The following is a 12295-nucleotide window of genomic DNA, read 5'->3' as shown; positions in this document are numbered from 1 at the left end:
TAATGTAAATGCAGCTGTGCTGTGTCCCCCAAAGAACACTACCAGAATGATATTTACCGTATCGGAAATCTTTCTTGGTCGCTTCAATTTGGGGGACACAAACCATGGGACATCCTAAAGCTGTCCATGGGGTGTGAAAGAAAACCAAATATTATCCTGATACCACGTAAGTTTTTTGCTCCTGCTCAAGCTGCTGCCTGTGCAAATGCTGCCTACGTTGTCTTATTGCCAAAACTTGCCTCTATGCGGAAGTAATGGTGTGAACCCTGTAAAAGGTAGGCACTGATGACCAAGTAATTGAATTACAGAGTTGCAGAGCCAATGCCTGGTGACAAGCATCCCAGGAAGCTCCTACAGCCCACGACAAATATGCACTAAACCTGAATAGGGGAGCACTAATTCTCGATAATGGCTGATCTAAACCAGCAAGTAATGGTCACCCTAGAGGTTGCCGGACCTCTGCCAGAGCATAATTGGATGAACCACTTGACAGCTCTGACTACGTCAGATGTGAGAATGTCTCAGGGAGAGAAGAGGCAAAGTGCCTAAAGGAAGACAATTTCCTCATTAAAGTGAAAGACGGAGAAAGGAAGGAGCAAAACACCAGATTACTGTCCCAGTGAAGAAGAGACAGGTGAGAGCCTCTCTTGGAGCTCCAGCAGTTGGAAGAAATCACTAGAAAGCTCAAATGGAGAGACCTGTGATCGGCGCAAAGAGGGATGACAGAAGAGCATGAGGAACCTATAGAACCTATAGAGGTCTTCCGGATCACAGCGAATAATACAGTGGCCTCAAGTTCACACTGCCTGGATGGGCAGTCCTGATCCATGGCCTACAAGTTAAGTTCTGCCCTAGATTAATATAGGCATGCAAAAGTCGAAGAGCAGGATATTGCCATACAAAAAAAAAAACCTTTGAAAAAGGTGCTATCTAAATTAAATGGCAGAAACGTGACACCTCACAATCCTGCTGGTAGATGACCAAAAAATTGGCTAGAAGAGGACAATTGTGGGAAAGGTCTGCCATTAAGTATGGAAGTCCTGGACTCAAACTGAAGAATTCTGAGCCAAACTGGCATTCAAAATCCATTCCAAACTGGGGAAGGAAAATCCTGCCCTGATATGGAAAGACCAATATTCTTTTGGAGTGTGGAAAAGCCAAGATGGTCTACTAAGACAGATCACTTATTGGGGGAAGCTCTAGTGGAGGTGGTATGCTTCTTGGGAGACCCGCATAGGTGTAAGATCTTTAAACACCCTGGTGGTCCAGGCAGCGTATTGAAAGTCGATCGTTAGAACAGCCTGCATTAACAGGCAAAATGAGGCTGTCCTGGCCAGCGCTCCCATAGGAGGTGAAAAGATTAAGTACTCTCCAACCCAGACATCAAGGACTCTAGGTGAAAAGGACTGGGATAAGGTCGAAACGCCTTTGGGACATAGATGGCAAAAGCAGTGAAACCAAGTACTGAACTTGCCATGTCAAAGTGAGGCCTCAATAGCTACGCAATGTGTCTAAAAAGTTCTGCCCTAATCGAGAAGTCAGTCCTGGTGCATCTGGTCAACGGTCTCCTATCAGCTGAAAAAGCCTAAATGTGTGTGAGCTGCCTGCGTTTCACACTGCCGAGCAAACAAGATTTGCTAAATAAGTCAATTATCCCTGTCTCTTGAATTAGAGGAATTGTTCCTACAAAAGACTGGAATTATCGAAAGGGTGCCTTGGTCCTCCAGCAGAAAAGCCTGGATCAGGCCTACCTGGACTTCTTGAGGGATTTGTTGGGTTGAGAGGTCTCTTCTTAAGAAAATAATACTGGCTGGAAGTTTAAGTGCACAGAAGTCCTGCAACTCCGCCAAGCCTAGTGGTCTTTGTGATGGGTCTATCTCGCCTAGGCAGAGGTTAAACCTGTTTACCCAAAATACCGCCTACCAAGGTTTCTGACTTTGCTGGACTGACCCGCTTAAGATGAGACTAAAGTACTCACTGGTCTGTGCAAACTAACCTACCAAGCGAAATCTGCTAGACAGTTATTTGCCATGCGTAGTGGTCTAGATGCCAACTGAATTGCCTACGTGATAGACCTACAAAAGGCCTTCCTTGTGGTACTGGCCTGCAGTGAAAAAAAATAAATGTTCATGTGCAATCTGGAAAATTGAGCATCTTAGTTAGCCTGACTGACTCCCCTCTGAAGAGGCATCTGCCCTGGGATGTGGTCAGTGTCCCTACAGAACTAGTTGCATATCGCCTTCAGCTGAGTGGTTTGAGTCCTATGGTCTGACTTGGCTATGAAAGAGCTGACAGTACTCACTGGACTGCTGTTGTGATACACCCTGCAAGGGTTCTTGATTAGTTGAGTTGGGTAAAGAAAATGGAATGAGCACCGCCTGGTCTGCTTCCAAGCCGTTTGGATTGCTTGTGCGATATAACCTAAAAATGAGAGAATACACTTGTTAGAAGGTCAGCCTAGCTCTGAGTACATTCAGGTTCAGGTTCACTTTCACTGTCACTTGTTACTGAGGGAGCTATGCCTGATCTTTCCTCACTGGGAGAGGTATCTATGAGCGATATGAAGAGCATAGAACCAATAATCCAACTTTTAGGGAAGTACTCAGACTATCATTTGGTGTACTACCTAAATCCTACCCATCAAGGAGACCACAGCATAGCCGCCCTCACTATACCTTCCTTCTGAGAGGATTCAGGTATCTGTACTGACAGACTTGGCAGTACAGCTATCTGAATTACCTGAACAATACATCCCTATGAGCGCAATTTGTTTGTTGGTCTGACCAACTGTGGAAAGTAGCCAGAACACTGTAAGGTACCACTTGTATTGTTTGGATTACCCACGCTACCTGCTCATCTGAACAAGTTTCTGCTGGGTGTTGAAAGCCACCGAGAAAGTTGATTGGAGTTCCTGTAGATCTCCAAATGTGCAGTGCGCTCTATAGAGAGGGTCTGATTCACCCAGGGGAGAATTGGAGTGCTCTCTGAATAATTCCCTGATGTGTCACCTTACCTGCTTTGGGAGGTGGACCACATAGTGTTTGGGTTGCAAGTTCCGTTGTGGAAAATGCGCATCTGTGAGATCTCATTTGGATTGTTTGACCCACTCCAGACTGTGGTCAGAATAACTTGTAGGTTACAGGGTCACCTGCAGGATTCACAAAATTGGGACGTCTCAGCTGGAGAGTCTGCTACTTGGTAGACAGAGTAGCATCTATGTTGCAGGGTTCTCTGTGAGCTTCGCCTGGCTGTGCGCCCTCAGGGAGATGGTTCACTTTCAATGGACCGGGAGAAAATTGTTTATAAGCAAAGCAAGAACATGACACCTTGGCAAACTTGTCCGTGCTGAGACAAAGCTATAGCCCATATAGGAATGGAATGTGCAAGTGACGACAAAGCTGCACCCGGTGACAGAAGTATAAATTGCCACTGTCTAAACCTCTGAAAACCTATGTTTACCTAAGGTTTGGACCCAATAGGCTTGATCATACTGCCAAGATAGTGCTAGTGTTGGTCGCATGGCGAAACACTTACTTGTTCCTGGAATGTCACTGCGGATAGAAAATGGTGAAGCAGCAGCATGAGGTGAAGTCATGAGCTGGTACTGAATGGTGGTCTGGAGAGGCCAAAATGAGGCAGGGCTCGCACTGACCTATTTGTGGAGTGGGCCTCAGGAGATCACGAACAGGACTGTACTGTCCGTCGCTACGTGGGGGTGAAACATTTTCACTCTGTTACCCTTTCAAACGATCGTTCGAGATCTGAAATACAAAAAAAAGATTAGCATCTAACCTAACATCTTCAGGACTTAAACAAGTCTGAAACTCAGACCCATGCTGCCTCAAACTAACTTTAAACAAAACTGAGGAGGCCTCATGCTTAGCAGTTAAGGTATAGTATGCTGGGGATGAGACAATTTTCATTTAAGATGTATTCGGGTCGGACTCCAGGTGGCAGCATGGTTTCTGTGTCTCCCAATAAAGCGACTGACAAAATAACATTTTGGAGAATACAAGGCAGTATAGAGCCTCACCCTTTAGCACTGTTGCTTTCCTTTTTGGGACCCTTGGTACAAAACTTGCCATTCAAAATTGCACATATGTACAGTACAGACCAAAAGTTTGGACACACCTTCTCATTCAAAGAGTTTTCTTTTTCTTGACTATGAAAATTGTAGATTCACTCTGAAAGCATCAAAAGTATGAATTAACACGTGGAATTATATAATTAACAAAAAAGCGTGAAACAACTGAAAATATTTCTTATATTCTAGGCTCTTCAAAGTAGCCACCTTTTGCTTTGATTACTGCTTTACACGCTCTTGGCATTCTCTTGATGAGCTTCAAGAGATAGTCACCGGAAATGGTCTTCCAACAGTCTTGAAGGAGTTCCCAGAGATGCTTAGCACTTGTTGGCCCTTTTGCCTTCACTCTGCGGTCCTGCTCACCCCAAACCATCTCGATTGGGTTCAGGTCTGGTGACTGTGGAGGCCAGGTATAGCACCCCATCACTCTCCTTCTTGGTCAAATAGCCCTTACACAGCCTGGAGGTGTGTTTGGGGTCATTGTCCTGTTGAAAAATAAATGATGGTCCATCTAAACACAAACCGGATGGAATAGCATGCCGCTGCAAGATGCTCTGGTAGCCATGCTGGTTCAGTATGCCTTCAATTTTGAATAAATCCCCAACAGTCACCAGCAAAGCACCCCCACACCATCACACCTCCTCCATGCTTCACGATGGGAACCAGGCATGTAGAATCCATCCGTTCACCTTTTCTGCGTCGCACAAAGACACTGTGGTTGGAACCAAAGATCTCAAATTTGGACTCATCAGACCAAAGCACAGATTTCCACTGGTCTAATGTCCATTCCTTGTGTTCTTTAGCTGAAACAAGTCTCTTCTGCTTGTTGCATGTCCTTAGCAGTGGTTTCTGAGAAGCTATTTTACCATGAAGACCTGCTGCACAAAGTCTCCTCTTAACAGTTGTTGTAGAGATGTGTCTGCTGCTAGAACTCTGTGTGGCATTGAACTGGTCTCTAATCTGAGCTGCTGTTAACCTGCGATTTCTGAAGCTGGTTACTCGGATGAACTTATCCTCCGCAGCAGAGATGACTCTTGGTCTTCCTTTCCTGGGGCGGTCCTCATGTGAGCCAGTTTCTTTGTAGCGCTTGATGGTTTTTGCCACTGCACTTGGGGACACTTTCAAAGTTTTCCCAATTTTTCAGACTGACTGACCTTCATTTCTTAAAGTAATGATGGCCACTCGTTTTTCTTAGCTGCTTTTTTCTTGCCATAATACAAATTCTAACAGTCTATTCAGTAGGACTATCAGTTATGTATCCACCAGACTTCTGCACAACAGAACTGATGGTCCCAACCCCATTTATAAGGCAAGAAATCCTACTTATTAAACCTGACAGGGCACACCTGTGAAGTTAAAACCATTTCCGTGACTACCTCTTGAAGCTCATCAAGAGAGTGCCAAGAGTATGCAAAGCAGTAATCAAAGTAAAAGGTGGGTACTTTGAAGAACCTAGAATCTAAGACATATATTTTCAGTTATTTCACACTTTTTTGTTAATTATATAATTCCACATGTGTTAATTCATAGTTTTGATGCCTTCAGAGTGAATCTACAATTTTCATAGTCATGAAAATAAAGAAAACTCTTTGAGGTGTGTCCAAACTTTTGGTCTGTACTGTATATGCCTCAGTCTGCAAAAAACACAGACATTTCTGATTCCAGTAACTGATCAAAATTACCTACAGTTGTGGCCAAAAGTATTGACACCCCTGCAATTTTGTCAGATAATACGCAGTTTCTTCCTGAAAATTATTGCAATCACAAATTCTTTGGTATTATTATCTTCATTTAATTTGTCTTAAATGAAAAAAACACAAAAACAATTGTCCTAAAGCCAAATTGGATATAATTCCACACCAAACACAAAAGAGGGTGGACAAAAGTATTGGCACTGTTCAAAAAAATCATGTGATGCTTCTCTAATTTGTGTAATTAACAGCACCTGTAACTTACCTGTGGCACCTAACAGGTGTTGGCAATAACTAAATCACACTTGCAGCCAGTTGACATGGATTAAAATTGACTCAACCTCTGTCCTGTGTCCTTGTGTGTACCACATTGAGCATGGAGAAAAGAAAGAAGACCAAAGAACTGTCTGAGGACTTGAGAAACCAAATTGTGAGGAAGCATTAGCAATCTCAAGGATACAAGTCCATCTCCAAAGACCAGAATGTTCCTGTGTCTACCGTGTGCAGTGTCATCAAGAAGTTTAAAGCCCATGGCACTGTGGCTAACCTCCCTAGATGTGGACAGAAAAGAAAAATTAACAAGAGATTTCAACGCAAGATTGTGCGGATGTTGGATAAAGACATATTGTACTTTATGATAATGATACAATTTCTTCTAAATTTCTTTTGTTTGTGAAAAAAATGTAAATTTTGCAAAAATTAAGAATTTTCACATTTTTCAAACTTTATTTTTCTGCCCCTAAATCAGAGCGTTATGTCACAAAAAATAATAAATATTTTCCACATTGTCTACTTTTACATCAGCACAATTTTTGAAACATACATTTTTTTTTTTTTTTTTTTTTTTTTTTTGTTTTTTGTTAGGAAGTTATAAGGGTTAAAATTTGACCAGCGATTTCTCATTTTTTTCAACAAATTTTTCAAAACCATTTTTTTTAGGGACCATACATTTGAAGTCACTTTGGGGGCCTATATGACAGAAAATACCCAAAAATGACACCATTCTAAAAACTGCACCCCTCAAGGTGCTCAAACCACATTCAAAAAGTTTATTAACCCTTCAGATGCTTCACAAGATTTGAAGCACTGTGGAAGGAAAAAATGAACATTTAACTTTTTTTCACAAAAATTTTACTTCGGACACAATTTTTTTTTTTTCGTCAAGGGTATCAAGAGAAAACAAACTGCAATATTTGTTGAGCAATTACCTCCTGAGTACACAGATACCTCATGTGTGGAGGAAGACAACTATTTAGGCACTCAGAAGGAGCACCATTTGAGGCTTTGAACGTAAAATTAGCTGGAATTGAGATTTGACACCATTTCGCATTTGGAGATTCCCTGACGTACCTAAACTGTGGAAACCCCCCATAAGTGACCCCATTTTGGAAACTAGACCCCCCCAAGGAACTTATCTACAAGTGTGGTGAGCACTTTGAACCCCCAAGTGCTTCACAGAAGTTTATAACGTAGAGCTGTGAAAATAAAAAATCATATTTTTTCCACAAACTTCATCTTTTAGCACCAATTTTTTTATTTTAACAAATGTAGCAGGAGTAAATGGACCACAAAAATTGTTGTGTAGTTTCTCCTGAATTCACCGGTACTCCATGTGTGAAAGAATATCGCTGTTTAAGCACACGGCAGGACCTGGAAGGGAAGGAGAAAGGTTTGACTTTTTGAACACACAGTTGGCTGGAATCGAGAGTGCATGCCATGTCACTCTTGGAGGGCCCCTGATGTGCCTAAACAATGAAAAAACCCCACAAGTGATACCATTTTGGAAGCTAGACCCCTCAAGGAACTTATCTAGATGTGTGGTGAGCACCTTGAACCACCAGGTGCTTTCCAAAATTCAAAAAAACACCTTTTTCCCGCAAAATTTTTCTTTTAGCCCCATATTTTTTATTTTCTCAAGGGTAACAGGACAAAATGGACCCCAGAATTTGTTGTCCAATTTCTCCTGAGTGTGCCAATACCCCATGTGTGGGTCAAAGGGAAGGAGCGCCATAATGTAGTGCAGATTTTGCTATTATGAGGGTGCCATGACCCACTGGCAGAGCCCCTGAGGTGCCAGAACAGAGCGCCCCATAAGTGACCCCATTTTACAAACTACACCTCTCAATGAATTAATTTGGGGCTGTAATGATCATGTTGATACCAAGGGTGTGTCACAGAATTTTATACCATTATGCATTGAAGAAAAAATAATTACCCAATTTTGGAAATTATACCCCTACCAAATGTGAATGCTAAAGGTGGTTTATGCACACTGGGGCTCGGGAGGGGGGCATTTGGATTTCGGAGCGCAGAATTTGCTGATCACATTTGTCTGGCGCTCTACGCTGAGCACATGCTTTGGGGTTTCTATCAAAATCTCAGAGCTACGTGACAGATGAAACCCCTGGGGGATGCATTCACTATAATGAGGCAGCAGAATTACTTTGGATTCCGTCTGGTCTCTGTTCAGCGTCATCCTTCCTTTCAGAAGTGCACCAAACTATGGTGAGCGGTGTTTTTATACACACCGAAAAAGACGGACACCGCCGAATCACAGGTCCTATGGCGTTCACAGTGCCTCTATCTGCCTCATTATAGGGAATCTTCCGCCAGTGGTTCAGTCTGAATCACGTATTTCAGAGATCTACATGGAAACCCCGATGCAAGCGCTAAGCGTAGAGCGCAGGATAAATGTACACCGTGCCTTACTGCGATCTTTGGGAGCCAGAATAGACAAATCCACAGTAGGTGAAGTATTGGTTTTATTTTTTACGCCATTCTTTGTGCAGTATAGTGATTAGGCGACTTTATTCTTTGGGTCAGTGCGATTACAGCGATACCAGATTTATATCTTTTTTTATGTTTAGCTTCTGTCTCTAAAGACGCTTTTTTTTTTTTTTTTTTTGGCAAGAAGTTTTTGCATCACGATATTTTGAAAGCCATAATTTTTCCATATTTCGGCCGACAGCCATGTGAGGGCCTGTTTTTTGCGGGACGAGCTGACGTTTTTATTGGTACCATTTTCGGGCACATGATATTTTTTGATCGCCTTCTATTCCGATTTTTGTGGAGGCAGAATGAACAAAACTAGCAATCCAGGAATTGGGTTTTTTTTTTTTTTTTTTGTTTGTTTTTCTCTCCGTTTTGCATGTGGTAAAATTGATAAGGCAGTTTTATTCTTCGGTTCACTACGAGTACAGCAATGCCACATTTAGATCTTTTTTTATGTTTTGGCGCTTCTACATATTAACTTTTCTAGAAAAAACAATTATTTTAGCATTACTTTATTCTGAGAGCTAAAACTTTTTTATCTTTCCGCTGATGGAGCTGTATGGCAGGTGGTATTTTGGGGACAAGATGGCGTTTTCAGTGATAATATTTTTATTACCATTCGTCTTTTTTTATTTATTTTTTTTTCTTCCACTTTTTCCAAACGGTATGATGATAAAGCATAATTTGCTACTTTTCGGGTTTTTTTTTTTTTTTTTTTTTTTTTACGGCGTTCACTGAAGGGGTTATCTAGTGTGACACTTTTATAGATTGGATTTTCTACGGACGCGGCGATACCAAACTTGTACTTTTTTTGTTTTTACAAAAAAGTGTATTTGTTAGTGGATTTTTTATTATTTTGTAATTTTTTTTTTACATATTTAAAAAAAAGTTTTCTTTCTTGCAGTGCATTATACCTATACTGAAAGCTTCTGACACTGTGCTGTGAGCATGGTCTCAGAGGCTTTCCGTAGCTTGATGACCCGGTGTCCAGGTCACCATGGCAACGATCGGGCCCTGCGATGACGCCGATCTGAAGGGAGAGGAAGCTCCCATCTCCTCTGCCTCTCTCCTGAACGCTGCGATTGCATTCAGTTGCAGCAATTAGGGGGTTAACAGCCAGGGGCAACGCAGACACACCGTTCCTGGCTTTTAGTGCAGTCTCTCAGTCATCACTAGCAGCGCTGAGCTCCTGCACTGATCAGGCGGGAGGTGCTGATATTTCAGCATCTCCTGCGCGATCATGCTGTTATCGATCAGTCAGATTGACTGGTCACAGCGATCTGGGTGCAGGGACAGACGGCATGGGTCCCTGCACCTCTTCCCATGACTCAGCTGTCAGTGACAGCTGTCGGCACGGAACTGTCACTGCGTGTTTACACACAGTGATAGTTTAAATGCATGACGGACACAGTCCGTCCTGATGCGGGAACTGACTCCCAGCCATGACGGACTGTGTCTGTCAATAGACATTAAGGGGTTAAGGGCAATGGTACCAAATACTATTGAAATGTATGTAATCTTCTGACTTTGCAGTAAGTAATAAAAATGCCTTAAAACATTCTCTCTCTCTCTATCTCATTATTCTGGCATTTGTCAAATATTAATAATTATTGTAATCCTAATTGACCTAAAACAAGAGAGGTTTATTCTGATTTCATGTCAGATAATGAGAAAAATTGAATGGAAAATTCTAGTTTCAACTGTATAATGGTGGTGGTTAAAAAAAAAAATCAGAATTGCTGACATTTTTGTACATTCCAACTCATAAAATGTAAGAAAATGTCATATGTACCAGAAAATAGGAAAACTGTCATGTTACTCAAAACAAACAAAAAAAAAAAAAATACCTCACATAGCTCCGTTGGTGGAAAAATATTAGTTGTGTTTCAACATAAGGCATTACAAAATCAAATGATTTGTTTTTTTTCTGAAGGCACTACTCCCGTTTTATTAAACGGTTTCAATATTACATTATTTTCATATAGATCTAGATATATTGTTGACGTGATGGTATTAGGGAAGCACCGTAGGTGCCATCAAACTACGATGAGGTAGTTTGTATCATCAGTGCTATTAAAATCTACAAAATACCATTCTGTTTGATCTAATACTTTTCTGTTTTTTGTAGGATAAGGATTTAGACGTTGAGGCTCCTTCCTGGCGATGGACAACTGAGCACGTTTTGTACAAAGCTTTTAAAATGCACCTACTACCCCGAAAAGATTTTGCAGAAGATGGTAGTGTCCTACAGCTTGCCAACCTCCCAGATCTGTACAAAGTGTTTGAAAGATGTTAGCCATGCTTTTTTGTTGAGATATGCACATGTATTTTTTATATATATATAATATTGTTTTATAGAGTGTGATTTATTTTTTTTTTTGCCTCATTAGAACGTATTGAAATGTACAGTGTTGCGAAACAAGCGCCAACCTTCTTGAAAACATAATGTGTACAGAAATCACTGTTTATTCCATCATTTGTTTCCCTAAAAAATAAAGTAGAACTTTGTAACACACACAAATATCCATAGTTTTTGATTGTTAGAAATTGTGAAGTTCTTTGGGTTGAAAACATTGGTGACCTATCCTTATCTCTTTCATGATGGAGCCCTTTTTCGTTTTTGCGTTTGTTTTTCACTCCCCTTCTCCCCAGAGACATAGCTTTTTTATTTTTCCGTCAATACGGCCATGTGAGGGCTTATTTTGGGGTACAAATTGTACTTTTAAACGACACCATTGATTTTACCATATTGTGTACTCAAAAACGGTAAAAAAAAAAGTGCGATTCCACAACTTTTTGTAATTTTTTTTTTTTACCATGTTAAACTAAATGTTAAAACTGACCTGCCATTTTGATTCCCCAGGTCATTCTGAGTTCATAGACACCAAACATGTCTAGGTTCTTTTTTTGTTTGTGGTGGAAAAAAAAAATCTAAAGTTTGTTAAACAAAAAAAAAAAAAGTTTGTAATTTTCCAATACCCGTAGCGTCTCTTTTTTTTTTCGTGATCTCGAGTCAGGTGAGTTCTTATTTTTTGTGTGCCAAGCTGACATTTTTAATGAAACCATTTTGGTGCAGATACGATCTTTTGATCGCCTCGATATTTAATTTTAATGCAATGTTGCGGTGACCAAAAAAGTAATTCTGGCATTTTGACTTTGTTTCTCATTACGCCGTCTAGCGATTGGGTTAATTTTTTTTAATTTTATTTTGCTAGATCGGGCGATTCTGAACGCGGCGATACCAAACGTGTATGTATGATTTTTTATTTTATTTTGAATGGGGCGAAAGGAGGGTGACTTAAACTTTTTATATTTTTAAAAACTTTTTACTTTTGGCTTGCTGAAATAGTTTCCATGGGAGACTAGAAGCTGACGTAACAAGATCAGCTCTGCTGCATACAGTTGATGATCAGATCACCTGTATGTAGCAGAATTACTCACTTGCTATGAGCGCCGACCATCGGGTGGCGCTCATAGCAATCCAGCAATGGCAACCATAGAGGTCTCCCGGGGGTCACCGATGGGCGGATTTCCAGAGCAATAGGCTGAAGCGCACGTTAAATGCCGCTGTCAGCGTTTGATAGCGGCATTTAACGGATTAATAGCCGCGGATGAATCACAATTCCACCCGTGGCTGTTTTGGGCACATGTCAGCTGTTCAAAATAGCTGACATGTGCCAGAAAAGGTGTAGGCTCAGCGACAGAGCCCACATCAAAGGGGGAGACACGACATGCGCAGTACTAGTAC

At 41.2% G+C, this 12295-nt stretch overlaps 1 protein-coding gene across 3 annotated transcripts in view; it reads left to right on the top strand.

Moving 5' to 3' along the window:
* MLH1 (mutL homolog 1) overlaps positions 1-11068 on the top strand; it is a 107462-nt gene extending 96394 nt beyond the window's left edge. For all 3 annotated transcript variants that reach the window (XM_073549905.1, XM_073549904.1, XM_073549903.1), the window contains one exon: positions 10676-11068. In XM_073549905.1, the coding sequence (XP_073406006.1) occupies positions 10676-10843 (168 nt within the window). In that variant the 3' untranslated portion in view covers positions 10844-11068. The remainder of the gene's footprint in view (positions 1-10675) is intronic.
* The last annotated feature ends 1227 nt before the right edge of the window (positions 11069-12295 follow it).

The sequence above is a fragment of the Dendrobates tinctorius genome, unplaced genomic scaffold (assembly GCF_039654945.1).
Source record: "Dendrobates tinctorius isolate UK_male_01 unplaced genomic scaffold, ASM3965494v1 ptg000162l, whole genome shotgun sequence".
In the NCBI taxonomy this organism is placed as follows: Eukaryota; Metazoa; Chordata; class Amphibia; order Anura; family Dendrobatidae; genus Dendrobates; species Dendrobates tinctorius.
The sequence above is the reverse complement of the archived record's forward strand: the minus strand, read 5'-3'. Positions and strand labels throughout refer to the sequence as shown.